The sequence below is a fragment of the Thermobia domestica genome, chromosome 14, assembly GCF_964235325.1.
Source record: "Thermobia domestica chromosome 14, izTheDome1.hap1.1, whole genome shotgun sequence".
Lineage (NCBI taxonomy): Eukaryota > Metazoa > Arthropoda > Insecta > Zygentoma > Lepismatidae > Thermobia > Thermobia domestica.
In genome coordinates, this window is record NC_137467.1 from 124,570,534 (window position 1) to 124,588,260 (window position 17,727).

Below are 17,727 nucleotides of genomic sequence, written 5' to 3' on the forward strand. Positions count from 1 at the left end.
CTAATTACTGACACATCTCGGGAAAACGTTTCTTATGCTACTTAGATTGAATTATGTCAGATTCATTGCAATAAGATGTAAAATATTGATGTTATTTTTAAAAAATCCAAATTATTGGAAACATTTCGTCCCGTTTAAACCCCTCAAAATTATAGATATGTATAAATATGTTATTTATTAAAATTAATTAACGAAACTTTCTATAACGATGTTTCTCACAGTCCTTTACCACTCTCAACTAAATTTATTGGAAAATATAAACTTTTTTGTCCTTCGACTTTTTCGCCTCACAGAGAGATGCCTTGGTGATATGTAATGAACAAAATACATTTTGTTTCTTAAAAAACAACAAAATATTTATTTGTGCATAGATAATAGGGTCGATAAAGCTTTTTATACTTATTTCTTTGTAAAACGGTGACATCAAAAGTCATTTTTGCAAAAATAGTGATATTTTAGGAAATATATCATGATATTCCGAAAACTAAATTAGAACAGAACGTGTTGATGGCAATAGCATATTCATAGTTTTATTGCTTCACGCATTTCTTCAGATCAAGATTTAGTCAATATAGTATAGAGAGGAGCAAATAAATCAAAGTTAGAAAATATAGAATGTATCTATTGTTTCGTTCTTTTTAGACCCCTAGCAGCTAAAGATAGATAGATAGATAGATAGATAGATATGTTGGTGCACCAGTAAGCTCCCAAGAGTACAGATTAATTCATTCTTGATTTTAATCTACAGAACAAATGCTTTTTATGAAAGCAAGGGGACTGATACCCATAGATGGCTAAGTGAGGTAAATAAAATTTAAACTTAAAATGGAACTGGGGTGGCTCACCGACAATGGCTGATTTAACACGTTTGATAACAGCGCGGGTAATAGCTTATTTATATATAGAGCCTGTGTAGGTAAGTGGATACCGCGTGAGACTGTCATTCTAAGGGTCTGGGGTTTGAGTCTCGGCCTAGACTGAGTTAAAATTTTTTCAAGGAATTCAACACTATAAATGATGTTCGCGTTTGATACTGAAAGAGATTTATCCTATGAAGGGAGAAAAACCAAGACGGGGGCAGGGGGAAAGACGGACACTGTTTATCCTTAAGTGTTAATATTTAATTTATTCTCATGTCTTTTGCTCTTTCCTTTCCTTCTTTTCTCATTTTGTTTAGCTTTCCGTACTTTTTCGGTTTCTGCATGAAGCGTATTATTCTTTTCGTTTTCTTTGCATTAATTCCTATCTCTTTGAACTTAATGTGAATGGAATTTCTGCAGATTTATCTCGTGGTTGTTTCTCTAAATGATGCTCTCAGATAGTAATACTTTTTCCTCCAAATGGAGGAATATCCTGGCATGTTATGTTTTCGGGCACGTATTTGCTGTCATGTTGGTTATCCAACTATCAGAGATCGAGTGAAACTATTCTGTTACTGGAAAAAGCTATCATTTCTGATGTATCCAACCTCCACTTATTACTGTCGCTGACTGTACCAGTGCACACCCTATATGATTTTTTCCCCTTCAATTGTCATATATTCTAAAATATTATCTTTTTTCTTTTCAACTTAAATAACTTTTTCTTTCCTTTAAAACGCTGAAAACTCAATAAAACTAAAAATCTTATAATAAAAAGCAGTTTCACACACACCCATATGAAAAGTTCTGGGTATTCCTATTTATTAGGCCTATACCTTTAATACATTTGAAATACGTTTAGCATATTACAGTAAGACCAGCCATTTTATACGAAAAGTAACTGTGATGATATTTGAATTTTAAAAAGTTGTTTTTGTGTGGTAGCATATATCAGTCGTTTAGTTTGACTAATGTATAAATATTTATTTTAATTTCTGAAATACTGATCAAGATTTAAAAATAAACAAATATCAAAATTGAAATATATATACTTACTATAACAATCTTACGTCTTTTATTGGTTTTTCAGAATTTTTTTTTAAAAAAATGTTATTTCTGTAAAATGAAGAATTTCAGATAACATATTACATGCATAACAGTTGAAGAAAAGATAATCATTATTTTATTAATCTGAGCCTATGATTCTGTAGCTTTAATTTAGCTCGTTTTGTCTGAATTTTCCTTGGGATTTGTCCTCTTGGATTTTGTCCTGCATTTGTAATAATTTGTTTGATAATTGTAACAGAGCCAGTGAGAAGAATAACTATTTCTTTAAGTTTCGTCATAAATTTTAGATGTTATTCTTGTTGTTCTTCTCGGAAAAATGACGAGGATACAGTTCATCAGCAATATTATTCACATCTACTTTGGTAAAGATGAATATGATTAAAAAAAACTGTGGGAAAATGGAAAATTGATTGACTCAGTTGCAAGAAAGCCGTTTAACATTGTAACTGAGACGAACATAAAATAAACTTAATTCGGTATAATATCAAAATATTTCACATCAAGATTTTATGAATTTTTTCAGTAGTTCATATCTAACATGCTAAGAGTTGCAGTACGTAAAAGGTGCCACAGTTCCCATCCTCAAGACATGTTTGGCCATAAGGCGACTCTTAAGAAAGAATGTTAGTGTTCTACACCACAGCTCCTTTCTCGGCATCATCTTATTAGCTGATTTATCTTATATACATAATTTTATACTGTAGAGGTCTATGCAATAGTATCACATATACTTCTACGTTCATATTTATATTGTCAATATAAATAGCAGCAATACAAAATATCAATATTGAAATACTTGTATATATTTTATAGTTTCAATCAAATCAAAAGGTCAGATAATCGGGGATATGGGCCATCTTACGCATCCTTTTGTATTGTTTGCTTAATATATGGCCAAACATGTCTTGAGGATGTGAACTGTGGCACATTTTACGTACTGGGAGCAGTGGCGGTTTTAGCGAGTAGATCAGGTAGGCACGGGCCTACCCAAAAATTTTGAAAAATATATAAACACTAAAAGATACAATAAAGAGTAAACATATTTTCCACTTTTTATGTTAATGGTAAATAATTATTTAATAAACAGCATCAACCACTACTGTAAAAGTAATTTCCTATTGCCATTAATCAATCAAATGTACACTCATGTCCAAAATTAGTGTCGCATATCTATAACTGTCTTCTTGTAAGAATATAATTTGATAATGATTTTGCACGGTACTTTTAATATTGATACTATGTGTATAATCGGAAAATGTATACTTGTGGTAAATTTCATAGGAAAAGAATTATAAATACGAAAATTAGAGTACAACAAAATGTTCCTAAACGGACAAGAAAGATTTGTTTTTTGTTTTATTGTTCTTATTTACTGCTCGTGTGACATGACATTTGCCACATACATGTCTTTGCCGATTATACACATACTAACATTATAAGCAATACCGGGCAAATTCGTTAACAAATCATATTCCTACGACAACATATTTATACACATGAGACAATAATTTTGAACATGAGTGTACATATGTATCCATACGCAAGGGAGCGGGCCTACCCAAAATTAAAATCCTAAAGCCGCCCCTGACTGCGATATTTAACATGTTGGAGGTGAACTACTGGAAAACTGAATAAAATTTTGTTGTGAAATGACTTGATACTAGACCGAAGTAAGTTTGTTTTATCTTCGTTTCAGCTACAATGTCAAACTGCTTTCTTACAACTGAGTCAATCAATTTTACATTTCTCTACAGGTATCCATTTTTTAAAATCACATTCATTTTTACTGAAATAGATGTGAATAATACTGTTAATAACAGAACCGTATTTAGTCATTTTTACAAGCATGTAGAATAACATCTAAAAGTTACGATAAAATTTAAAGAAATAGTTATTCTTCTTACAGAATCTGTTACAATTACTAAAGAAAAATTCTTTTAAAGAAATCTTTCCCTGGACAGAATTCCTCGTCTCGAAAGATTAGGTAGAACGGGAATTCCCCTTCTGCCTAAATATAAGATCATTTAATATATTTTCAACAAAGTGCTTGAGGGCCTTTATGCAGAACGGGAAGGCACTATTTAAAATCTTGCTATTTTGGTTTTTAAAGATCTAGAATTCTTGTTTTTAAGTGCCAATAGAATAAAACAACTTACTTACGATAAGATAAATTTTTAAGCAAAGCATGCAACGCAAGATTGAATGGAAGTCAACCGTTACACGGCTGTTATCGTCACAACAACGTTTGATCAACCGATTGCCAACGATTTTATCTCGACGTCATACAATCATGAGAAAGTAAGCGCTAATTGGCTCTGGCTGAGGAAGGAAATCCAATGCAATTGTTCGTTGCATCAACGAATTTTAAAATTTAAAAAAAAAAAAAAACTACCTTAATGCAAGATTGCACCCCCCAGATTTTTTCGAATACCCCCCTAAGTTCAAAATTCTGGATAAATCACTGGTGTTCTCTACCGAACAGGAAGCAATTATACACAATAGAACTCTCTGTTAAATAGTTTTTCGCCACAATATTGTAAATAGCGGTCTCCTCAGTAGCTTCGGTTGCCTCCTTTCACTTGCAATGAAATTCCTGTAACTTCACAAATGTCATCAGCGCCCTACGCTACTCTCCTCCCGGTGAATTAATAAATATTCCCTTACGCAAGCATGCCTAATGAAATAGAACATTGCCAATTGTTTAGTAGTAGTTTTTTATGCTGTTACGAGGTTATTGTGCACATAACACAATATGTATATAGTTGTTGCCTTTAAGCTCGGCTCTTGTTACTCTGCGTGTGAGAGATCTGAAATGACAAATTATTTACAGGTACGGCAAAGCTGAAGCTGTTAGCATACATAATTGAAAACTCTTAAGTCGTTTTATGGTTGCCCCATATTGCCAATCTGTACGATATATCTATCTTTAATATGACTGGAAAGACATTCATCTAAAAAAGAGAGCATTAGTCTACTTTTTCTTAGCACACAAAATTCTCCTTTATTATTTTTATCAATGTTCCATGTTCCACCACGACGATGCGCTAGAACGAAGTACGGATCAGAAGTTAAATTGACAAAGTGTACACTATCTAGTGTGCACTCTATTTCTAGACATCGAGTGTGCATTCTCGAAGTGTGCACTTCGCACTTTTAAACAAACACGGCCTCAGTGAGGTATATTCAAATATGGTTACAACTAGAGGTACGCTAACATATTAAGGTTAGAACTGGAGAAACAAATGATAGGACAAGATCCATATTCTAAGGAAAATTGTGAATTTCTGAGACTGAGAAAATATAGTTTATTTCTATTAGGAATAGTTTCTATATAAATACTGAAACAGGCGTTATAGTATTTCGAAAAAAAAAAAAAAAAAAGATAAAAACGTTTAAGGTGCATGCTAAGCGAGAAAGTTCAGCGTCTGAAGTACTGGAAAGCAGTGTGCGAATTGAAAAATTTTCCCAAGGGGGATGAATTTCACCCATATGCGCACCCAGTCCTCCCTTCATATATATATATATATATATATATATATATATACTAACAAGTACAAAACAGTTGAGATGTGAGATTTTTCATAAATTTTCACTCAAGTAATATTTAGGTTAGCTACACAAAGTAAGAATTGTTCCCTTTTTCTATCTTATCTTTATGTCCATTTAAAAATACTCCAGAGTGGGGAAAAGTTATCCCTGCCAGGGATAAAAATTTTTCTTCTCCAGGGTGGGAAAGATTTTTATCAGGGGGGGAAATCCCTGGCATCCCCCCGCCAATTCGCACCCTGCTGGAAAGTCCCACAAGTAAACGTTCACAGACAGCAGAGATCTAGACATGGAATATATGTGGCGTTCAGAAGCCAAACTGATTAACTCATATTTTCTGTTTTCTTGTTTTATAGTTCTACACATTTTTGACTTGGAAAAGATATATTCATTTTTGAGTGAAAATCAATTAACTCCATAGTTCAACAATCTGCCTCTAGAATGCCTGATCCCTTTCACTCTCATTTAAATACATTGTTCCTTATGCAGGGTCGTTCTAAAGCGTGATTAGTGCCATGCCAAAGAGTTTGACTAACATACGTTCTCTGCAGTAGTCAAGCCTTTAGTATGACGCTAATCATACGTCAAAATTCTCTGCATAAGGCCCATTGTATCTAAGTTACCGTAATGGAAACTACTCCTACATTTTTTAACCTTTTAATATGCAATAGTAAATTACAAATCAGTATGAATTAGTAAAATCGGTTACATACATATTAAATTAATGCTTAAGTGCCTAGGCGTTTTGCGTACACGCCTTTGACGTGGGAGTCCCGGAGAAAGCTTGGGTAGTTTCAATCCCACGTTAAGCAGTAGGTCCACGTTTTATATATCCTTGCTGCTGAAAGAAACGTTAACTCAAAATCAACGAACTATTGTTCTTGGGAAATGCGCTGTACGTGAAATTTGCGTCTACGCCTAGTTTGTTGTGCCATAGGGTTTTATGTGAAATACGCGAGACGAAAATCATTTCTTGATTAGACTATATTCATAAATTGGGGGAAACTTAGTTAATGAACTCTGGGTTTCAGACAGTTCAAATCATAATAGTAGTGTAATTATTATAATATGTTTTCATGTTTTACTGCACATAGATATGAAAGAGCAAAAACGAACCATTTTTACATACAGTATTTGCTTTCGGCAGCAGTTCACGTCACGTTGCCATTGTTTCCATAAGAATGAATTATTCTCAGTAAGAAAATGCAGTTAAGTCTGCCTGATTTTTGAAAGTTCATATATTTTTACATGATATATATGAAAGCTAAAACAGTTATGATAATCTACATTAATTATTTTAGTAGTTTCATGTCCTATGTTTTACCGTTATATGCACGGTTACGATTTTTCTATGTAAGTTTTCGTTGCTCTAGTGAAGTTAATTTTCTTTTTTGACTTTTTTTTCAGGCGAAAATATACGTGAAAAAATGTGATATTGGAGACAAAGATAAATGTGAAAGTATGCCAGAAATTGAGAAAGAAGACATGTGTACGACGCTGTTTGAAGAAGAAATGACCGTGTGGATAATGGAGAAACTTGTGGGCAAAACCTCTTGCCCCATTCCTGTGGTAAATTTTTATATACATCCAGAATTTTAATATACTGGTAAAGTTGTAAGATATTCTGCACAATCTGTAATACTTTATGAAAAATACAATTTTTTAACGTAACTTTTAAGAATTATTAAAGAACGTCTTTGGACGTTCGGTGATATGCGCTATGGATAACTGTTAAATTACACAGTCACACACACATACAAAACAAAAGCTCTGTGCAGCGGACCTCACAATGGATTCGCTGTATTTTGTTACACAGAATCCAAATTACAAAACCCTAGTTCGATTGACGTATCAATTCCTATTTGTTGGCGAAAAACTTTAACGCAAGGGAAGATGCAGGTAATACAGTTATAGAAAAAAATGAAAACGAAAGAAAAGAAAGGGAGTTCTGTTCAGCGGTCCACAGAGTATAGATCCGATGAATTTTGTTAAACAGAATCCAAATTTCGAAATCCAAGGACGATTAACTGTGTCAATTTTGTTTAATGGGCGGAACATGTGTGCCTCCCTGTCCAAAACCGCTCAAGTGTTTCGAACATAACAAGAAATTCACATAGTCAATCGTCCTGAGGTTTCGAAATTTGGGCTCTGTGTAACAAAATACATCCAATCCATAGCCTGGGGTACGCTGCAGAGATCTTTTATTTATTTATTTATTTATTTTTTGTATGGCTGTGTTACATATATCCTACTCCCTATCCAAAGTCGCTCAAGTTTTTCTCCCATAAAAAGGAATTTACACAGTCAGTCGTCCTAGGGTTTTGCAATTTGGAATCTGTGTAACAACATACATTGAATCCATACTCTGAGACCCGTTGCATAAAACTATTTTTGTATAGGTGTATTACGTGTACCTTCTCTATCCAAAATCGCTGAAATTTTTCGTGAATAACAAAAATTGACAAGATCGATATTCATGGGGTTTCGAAATTTGGATTCTGTGTAACAAAACATATCGAATCTATAGCCTGAGGTCCGGTGTACAGAATTGTATTTCTTGTGTGTGTGTGTGGCTGTGTTATTTTTTGTCTACATGAATGTTCGAGTTTACTACGGAAATAATAAGTATGGTTTATGGAAAATATGCGAAAATAAATTTAAATACACATCTTTCTTTCAGTCGAGCTGATATTATGAAAAATATTGCTCAAGTTCTAATCATGTTCAACTATTCATTTCAAAGGTTACAACCGTTTGCTCAGATTGGTTATTTCAAGAATACTTAAACGAAATTTAAATAAATATGGAAAATAATCTCTTTCATACTTAGAAGCAAGGATACATGGTCCCTCATATTTAATACATTTATCTGTTGAGAAACACAGCCCCTACTAAGTGTTCAAAATTCATTTTACACTATTCAAGCTTTTCCCTCAAATAAAATTGTACATTAAATTATTATTAAAATTGTCCGTTTTCTAACCCTCAGAAGTGGAGTTTTCGAAAAAGCTGGAACGGGCGACCACTAAGGTGGAACGAAAAAATCAAATTTCCGAGTATCGAATTCTAATAAAGCTTAAAAATCGCGTATTCGGGTGTTAATCAATGGAAAAATAACGAAAGAAATCATATTTTGAATTTTCAGATCGCGCAAACGGCCTAAAGTTTGAAAAAGTGACAAAAAACACCGAAATGTATCTGTACGCGAAAAAAGTCAGATTTTCGAGTATCGAATTCTAATAGGGCTCAAAAGTTGCGTATTCGCGTATTAGTCAATGGAAAATTAAAGAGAAAATCACACTTTGGATTTTGAGTTTGCGCAAACGGTATAACGTTTGAACAAATTATAAAAAAACACCAAAATTCACCTTTATGCAAAAAAGTCACAGATTACTTATTTATTTCTATAGCGTCTAAGTATTTTATTTTAGTTATGTGAGGTCATGCCTGTTAATAATTCGTTAATGTGAGTGATTTTAAGCATTTTATTTTCATAATGATTTTGCAACTCTTCGCCCATTTCCTAAAGCTTTGCTCTTCATGAAATGGCCCAGAACTCACTGCGAGCGGGTAGCTGCAATTCAAGTTTCACCCACACCCTACCTAACCATCCTATCAATTAGGGTGTGCTAAATTATGTTAATTTAGTCAAAGATTTAGCTTTGAAATCATAACGTTTTTAAAAATTAAATTTTGGCATTGCGTCTATAGAGCAAAGTTGTTCTAATGTAGCCATCTGTTTTCCCGTCCGCGCACTTTTCCTGCAGATTCTGTGACAAGTTTGACACATATTTCAACTTCCTGAGTATGGGATTGGAAATTTTAGAATTCGAACTCATGACCTAATTTGTCATACAAAAGTGATAAGATGTCATATATAAGTTTCTGTTGTCAAGCTTTCATGCAGTAGTGGGATTTTTGAATGTGCAATAAAAGTTCTATCATATTTAGCCTTCGATCTTGATTTCATACCTCTAGCACTGTCCTGTAACCCATCTCTCATACGTGTTGTCTCTCAACCACTGTCATAAGCAACAACTGTCATAGCCAACAACAACCATCCACTGTCATCCACTGGATGACAGAAGAACACGTTTCTCTCAACCACATGATCGATGATTCTTTTAATGTTGTTTGGCAAATATCTTGTTGTTTGAACTACCTTCAAAATATGTTCAGGTCAGTATTTCATTGACTGATATCTCTTTTTGCCAAACCAGACAGGGGCACATGTCTTTATAATGTAGTTTACAAAACTGTTGAGTTCGTTCGTAGGATTTGTTTGAGAAACGTACAACTGTAATGCGGCCCATACATGTACACACTTGCATGACCAACATTCATGAAAGATTTGTCTCATCATGTATGTTGGAAGAATTTTTTGCCCACACACGCACCAACATGCTGTTCAACTTACTAGAAGTTGTTTGAGAAATGTGGAGGACGGAGACCGTGAAGAGTCGAATGGTAAGACAATATGATTGCTACCAACTAGTAATGACCATCGAGGTCTCTTAATTCTACATGCCAGTACACAGGAATAAGTGTGAAAATAAAACTAGTTGCAATAATATTTTATCTTAATTACCTGTGGAGATGACTCATCAAGCTCTTCATCATTGCTGTATTCATCTAGGTTGCTTTTGCTTACACGTGTTTCTTCCTAATCCGATAAAAATTAAAGTTAATCGTAATATCACAGGGGTGTAGCCATGGGGAGGAGGGCGTCGGGGCCAGTCCCCCCAAATGATTTCCTGGACCCCCTAAACGACCAGTTTTTAAAACATCATCGTAAAATTATATTGCTCCAGTCATTTAAATATAACAAAGTTTACATATAATTAATAATTTACGTTAAATTATTTACCGATTGAAAAATAATATGGTGTATCTTCTGTGTAAGGAATGACCAAATGCACAGGTTGCTACCACATCTACTACAATCGATTGATCTAGTGCTCCTGTGCGGATCACTTCCAAATTGGTTGAGTTGATTTTGAGTTTAACGTCCCGTTCAGCAGCGAGGCTATATGAGACGTGGACCTACTGATTAACGTGGAATCCGAACCACATTAGTTCCCACTGGGAATCGAACCCGGGTCTCCCACGTCAACATGTCCAAATTGGATGGAAATGGTTTAGATAATGGAACTAAATTATTCCACACAAATTATAATATTTTGTGTAATTTTTCTTTAGATTGGTGTCAATATAAACTCATAACAAACAAATGGACTTCGAAATATATATAATTATATATATATATATATATATATATATATATATATATATATATATATATATATACACTTATTTGTAACAGCAGATTACACGATTTACTGTGATTTTATACAAGAGGCTGATGCAGAGGGGCGATAATCCCCAGAAGATGAAGATTTCTTATTTTATATATAAATAAAACCCATCCCAGAGTTTGAAGCTCTTAAAGGTAGCTCTAAGTAGCAGTATTATAACCCACCAACCCCCAGAAGTCCGTCCTGGATCCGCCCCTGTTTTATATTTGACAGTTTGAAGACAAACGTTTCAACAAGGTACTATAAATACTGCTACAAAACTATCGCCGTAAACTGAGTGTTTTAAAAAACACATTTTTTTATCAGTTGGAAAATATGGTGAAAAACAACGTTTTAATTCAGTTTTTCAGTTTGAATTTTATTCGCTTTTTTTCCACTTGGTGTAAAACAGGAAGTGATATATAGCTGTTAATAAAATAATTATAATGTTTTTTAGTCACGAATAATAAATAAATATTTTTGTCAGAAAATTTTAAAGAAATTAAATGAAATTAAAAAATAATCAGTCTTATGTAGATAGGTTCTGTGTACAAGGACTTGGATTGAAATAGTTTTACACAAAGGTATAACGTTTGCTTCGGGGCAGTAGTTCTTGGTTAAGTATAATAAAAACTACCTGGTACATAATATTTTTGAAGAAAAAACTTAAAAAAACAGTGTGTTTAGATTTTCGGACGGAAACAAAAAAAAAATCCGTTTTTTCAGCCCTCAAAATCTCTAGCTGTAAAAAATTTTGGGGGGTTTTGTACATTGTAGCTGTCTCTCCTCAAAAACGACCCCCTAGATAAGCCTGCTGGCTACACCCCTGTAGTACCATAACTTTTGCATGTAAATTTCATGAGCGGCAGAACCACTTAATTTCCTTTTTCTCACTTTGATGTGCTCTCTTCTGTAGTTGGAGTGCAACGTATTTATCCTCCTTTTAACAACTATCAAGTGTGGAGTGAGGTTGAAATTCTCTCAGCTTTTCTAGATTTTCAAATGTAGAATTCTTTACGTCATTCCCCACACAGTAGTTTTTTTAAATTTTTATTTTACCTTCCAAAAACATGGTACTTCTTTGTATACCTGAATAAATGCATGCACAGAATCCCTTGTCATGTAACGCATCTCTCTCTCTCTCTCTCTCTCTCTCTCTCTCTCTCTCTATGTTTTGATCCTCCAGGAATAACGATAACCCATCTTGAACGACCTTGGCATGCGACGGAGGAGAGAGTCACGTGATTTCTTCCGCTGTCGTGATTGGCGGACCTAAATATAAAACAGCCACCTTGCATGAACGAGCCCATACACGGTAAACATGCATGCAGAACGGCAAAAACATCAAACATGTTTTCAGAAGATTTTGAAAACTTTTAACATGAATGAACGAGGCCATACACGATCAACTTGCCTGTGGTTTTATCATTTTTCATACAAGTCGGGCTGTTTCTTCAGGCATGTGTTTACGTGTATGGGCCGCTTAAGACCAGGTTTGCACATGTCAACCATCGGGAGTGACTGAGAGGTCCAGGATCTATTATAGCTACATCTGGAACACACGGTCCTGTCTGAATTGCTCTGCTAGAACTTTTATGGCACCTTCAATAAATTTTCAGCAACTACAGTGAGCTGATAGATTGGAGAAAATATAAGCTGTCTCCCCTTCCAGTGCTCGAAAGTTTGACAACAGAAACTTGTGTATAACATATTATCACTTATGTATGAAAAATCTGGTCATGAGTTTAATTTCTTAAGTTTTCCATGACATACTAAGGAAGTTGAAAGACGAGTCAAACTTGTCACCGAGTCTGCAGGAAAAGTGTACGGACAAGAAAACAGAAGTGATTACATTAGAGCAAATTTGCTCTCAAGACTCACAATACCAAACTTTGATTTAAAAAAAAAAAAAAACTGAATTTAAGGCCACGTTCTTGAGTAAATCAACATAATTTAGCACACCCTAATTGGTAGGATGTGAGTGGAACTCGAATTGCGACCACCTCTGTGGGGTGAGTTCTGGGCCATTTCATGAAAAAAGAATTATGAGAAATTGGCGAAGAGCTGCAAAATCAATATTGAAATAAAATGTATATAATCATTCACATAAACGAATTATTAACAAACATGACTTCACACAACTAAAATAAAGTATGAGGCCATGGTGGCTCAGTGGTAGAGAGTTCACGTTTTGTACATGGAGTCCTCGGTTTGATCCAGCTTGAACCAAGTAAACTTCGTGGTGGACAAACACCGTGTGCGTATGTTTTCTCGGGGTTCTCCAGTTTCCTCCTACTTTCTTCATTCCACCATTTCATTCATTTCTCATCATCTCCGCCTCCTTTAGCCTTGACATCATAACCGTAGAACGTAAAACTTAGATTCTTTTAAAAAATAAAATACTTAGACGCTATAGAAATGCAAAAAAAGTAATCTGTATATTTCTTACATAAACTTAAATTTTGGTGTCTTTTTATAATTTTTTCCAAATTTTAGGCCGTTTGCGCGAACTAAAGATCCAAAATGTGATTTTTTCCGTTACTTTTACCTTGATTAACATGCGAATACTCAACTTTTGAGCCCTATTAGAATTCGATACTCGAAAATATTTTTTCGCGTAAAGGTAAATTTTGGTGTTTTTTGTAACTTTTTCAAACTTTAGGCTGTTTGCGCAATCTCAATATCCAATATGTGATTTTTTCGTGATTTTTCCATTGATTAGCACGTGAATACACGCCTTTTGAGCCATATTAGAATTCGATATTTGAAAATTTGATTTTTACGCTCCACCTTAGTGACCACTAGAGATCGGCACGAGTAGAGGTAAAACTCGACTCGACTCGAAACTCGAAGCGAATTCGAGTCGAGTCAAAGGTAACTTTCTCGAGTCGAGTTCCGAGACGAGTCACTGTTTTGAGGTCGAGTTTCGAGTCGAGTCGAGTTTTAAAAATGACTCGCTCGTTTAGCTCGTTTTAACTCGTTTTGAAATCATTGCCTGATTAGACTGGAAAGCGAAAGCTGTAAGAAATGTAAGCAGTAATGAATAACATTTTTAGTATTGTTCACAAGGTGAGATACTGCTCGCATCTCGCCTCATTTTAATAATGAGACAGCTTCGAATGTCGTGAGCACTAACATAAGTATATTCTGTAGTTCTCAGAACCAAGGCTGAGACCTACACGGTGAAAGTATTGAGCAGAAGCAGAAGCCCAACCCGTGTAGTGATGTTAACCGGCTTAGCTCGGTTCAACTGAGCGAACAGCTCGAGCAGGCTTGGTTGAGATGAGGCACCGACTAGGCTAAGGTGAGCCATCAGCTCGTTTTTTTCGTCCCGTGTTGGTTTGGGTGGGTGAGTTATTGGCTCGGCTCGGTAGGGAATGAGCTGTGAGCCGTGCCGTTTCAGCCGTTGAGAACCCTAAACCCGGACCAAGCAGTTTTGAACATGTGTTAAACAGTTTTGAATATAACTTTCAACGATTTTTGGTTAGAGCCCGGATACTTGCACGTCCGGAATTGAAATCCAGAACCTCGTGAACGATGTCCTTGCCTCCTAGACTAATAATAATAATAATAATAATAATAATAATAATAATAATAATAATAATAATAATAATAATAATAATAATAATAATAATAATAATAATAATAATAATAATAATGTTATAGTAGTAGTAGTAGGATACTTGAAGGAAAAGAAAGTACTTGAAACCACAGACAGCATTTGGTTCGATTTGGCTCGTTTTAGCTCGACTCGACTCTAAACTCGAGTTAAATTCAAGTCGAGGTGGAAGGAATTTTTCGATCCGAGTTCTCGAGTCGAGCTCAAAGATGTCTGTTTCGAGTTGAGTCGAGTTTCAATGAAAACTCGCTCGAACTCGCTCGTGCCCGTTCCCAGTGACCACTTATCTTTTACTGAGGAGTTTAAATTCCGAACTTAATAGATCACAAAATACTCTATTTTCTGAAAACATTTTCAACACCCCATTTTCACCCTTAGAGCACCCATTTTAATCAGAATGAAATATGTATCAGACAACGTCGTCTTCATTTTTACTAACATTAAGAATTTTTTTTCAAAACCAATAATGTTACTTGAAGTGAGGTAGTTCGATATGATAAGAATATATTATGCACAAATTTTTAAGAATAATACTATACTACATAAGTATTAAAACATACAAAGTTATTGTATATTATTGCATTAAAAAACTCACAGGCTAATATTTGTAGTGTTCATGTACTATTGAATATGAAATCACAACTCAAAAAAAAAAAAAAAAAAAAGAAAGAAAAGGATCGATTCCACATTTATAAGGAATGTAAACGATGGAAGCAAGTAAAATTATTAGGTTGGTGCGAAAGAAATGTTAGGTTTTATGTCTGGTGGGAAACCCACTTTCCATCATATCACAGGTTGGACTGAAATCACGCATCTAACTCACTCAATACATGTTCAGAAAATGGGCTGGAGTACCCAGACAGCCAAGAGGCAGTTCGTTGTTGAACAGGCTAGTATAAAAGTGTCATGAAAAGACATTATTTCCAATGTTTTTTCTTTATGAATTCAAGTTGGGACCTTCTGCACAGCAAGCTCCATAAAATATCAACAGTGCATTTGGGTCAAGAATGGCGGAAAAAGAACACACTAATCGTCTTTGCTGTGTTAAATTTCGTTGTGATGACTGAGCACTGCGAAAGAGCCCGTAGACACTAACTAACATGATGTTCTTATGAACTCCTCTGGAATACCGTACAAGCAGACCCTCTAAAAATGTTCGTGCTATTGCAGATGAGTCAGCCATCTACTATAACACTGTCGCTTGATAACTCTGTGCAATCACTAAGCCGAAAATGTTAAAAAGTCATGAGTGCCACATGAGTTCACACTGGTCAATCAGAATTACGGTCTGGAGATGTGCAATTCTCTGATTGTATGGAAAAAATGGGACTCTCTTCTGCATAGTATTATCACTTCAAATGAAAAATGAATGTACTATGCCAAACATAAGTGGCCAAAACAATAAGGACCAATGTCCAGAATATATAGAAAAGTTGAGTTATTTTGAGGCATTTAATATTATTCAATTGAGCTAATTTTAATCATTTGTTACTATGGTCTTCCATGGAACATTTTAGAGGATGAGACCTAAAAAACTCGTCAGCCTAAAAATATGAACCCCTTAAATATATAATACATGGAAAATGCTTATTCTGGTAATGATTCTATACTTCTATAACCACCATATCAGCATATATATTGATTACGGGTACTGCATATCGTCGACTTCTTCACAAAGTGTCGAGGTCCAGATCGAGGTTTCGATCACAAAAGTCTGAATCGAGATTCAGAGCACAAGAGAATCAAGTCCAGTTTTAGTCGTTCTGGACATATTTCATATTTAAGTTCTGTATCTGTAATTTTTTGAACGTTTAAAAGATTCATGGTCACATATTCTGAATAAGTCATTTAATACAAAACACAGTGTTATTTTTTTCATATATATAACCGTACTCTACAAACTGTAGGTCACTTTATGCCAGAACTTTGGTAATTAGATATGATTTCCTTTTGCCTGAACAGCCCAATTAGAATACTATAGTTTGTAATAAGTCTCACAATATAACGACAACTCATTGTTCTCTAGAAATTGTCTTGTAGCATCATAAAAAGTTTTGGGAACTTCTCGTTTGGACTAAGTTTATTACCATCGCCAGTTGGTATTCTTACGCAAACACTAACAACGTAGTTACTGCTGACGTGTGTGCTCCTATGAATACATCCCAGCGCTGCCGTGAGAGTCGTCGAGCTTAGGCATGCTAACTAGTAGTGCCAGCAGATACAATGCTAACTATTAGTAGTGACTATCTAGCACAGGTTAGCCACTTTCTGCAGTAGAACAACTCTACCATTTTGTGGGGAGGATCAAATGGAGAATACATGTGCACAGAACTTTATAATTTATGATCTTTTAATATATATATATATATATATATATATATATATATATATATATATATATATATATATAATCAAAGAGAGAAATATTTATATTTTTATTATCAACATTTCATAAAGTATTATTTTAATGGGCTCGACAAATAGTTAAACATGCTCACATTTCTAGTAAAGTTAATGGTAATCTTACAAATACATACAAAAATATTAATATTTAATTATCTTCTTTTCCCAGGGTGAATATGAAGCACAACATGCACAACTGACCGTTGTCAAAGACTCCAAGGATGATTCCAGATTAGAAACATTTATTGGAGAATGGAGTGCAAAGCTCCACTATTATGTTGAAGACACACTAATAGGTTGTATATTTGCAGATGTAACAATTAGCAGGGAAGAAGAAAAAAGAAGGAAAGGTAGAAATTAGACCCAAGAAAGTCTGAAAACAGTGTTATTTCAACCGTCCAAACCGTAATCTTTCAATTGTCTTTAACGGATCTCGAAAGTATTTTGGATGAATGGTAATGAGAATTCATTAAAAGATAAATTGGGATATGTCGCTAGTTTCTCAGATTGTAATGCACAAGTTCTTTTATCTTATTTATGTATCTTTTTACTGTAGAATCATCAGTAATAAATCTAATGAAAACAAAATTCATTTTTGATTTAGAACCTTCGTTTAAGGCGATGTTATACCTTTTGCCACTGGTTTCTCAGTATCCATAAGATAACATGTAAACTTTATTTCATGAATATCTAACGAAATATGGTACGTAACAACTTAAAATTTTTCATATGTACACAGAAAAGCAATAGAAATGAAATGATTGTTTCAATTTCACGCTTAATGACGTAGATCACGAGTAATGAACTTTTTAAAGTAACATTGTAATGGACTATATATTGAAGGTTGTGTGTTCCAATGTGATCTTCGCGAACAGATGTCCTGCTGACAGGCAGGTATTTCCCTCCCCCTCTTAAGTCCTTTTCTAATGGGTGTGGT

At 34.4% G+C, this 17,727-nt stretch overlaps 1 protein-coding gene across 1 annotated transcript in view; it reads left to right on the forward strand.

The window, feature by feature from the left end:
- LOC145670707 (uncharacterized) overlaps positions 1 to 17,302 on the forward strand; it is a 155,235-nt gene extending 137,933 nt beyond the window's left edge. Inside the window, exons 3-4 of the mRNA XM_081739489.1 lie at positions 6,882 to 7,043; positions 16,960 to 17,302. Coding sequence (XP_081595615.1) covers positions 6,882 to 7,043; positions 16,960 to 17,151 — 354 coding nt within the window. The 3' untranslated portion in view covers positions 17,152 to 17,302. The remainder of the gene's footprint in view (positions 1 to 6,881; positions 7,044 to 16,959) is intronic.
- The last annotated feature ends 425 nt before the right edge of the window (positions 17,303 to 17,727 follow it).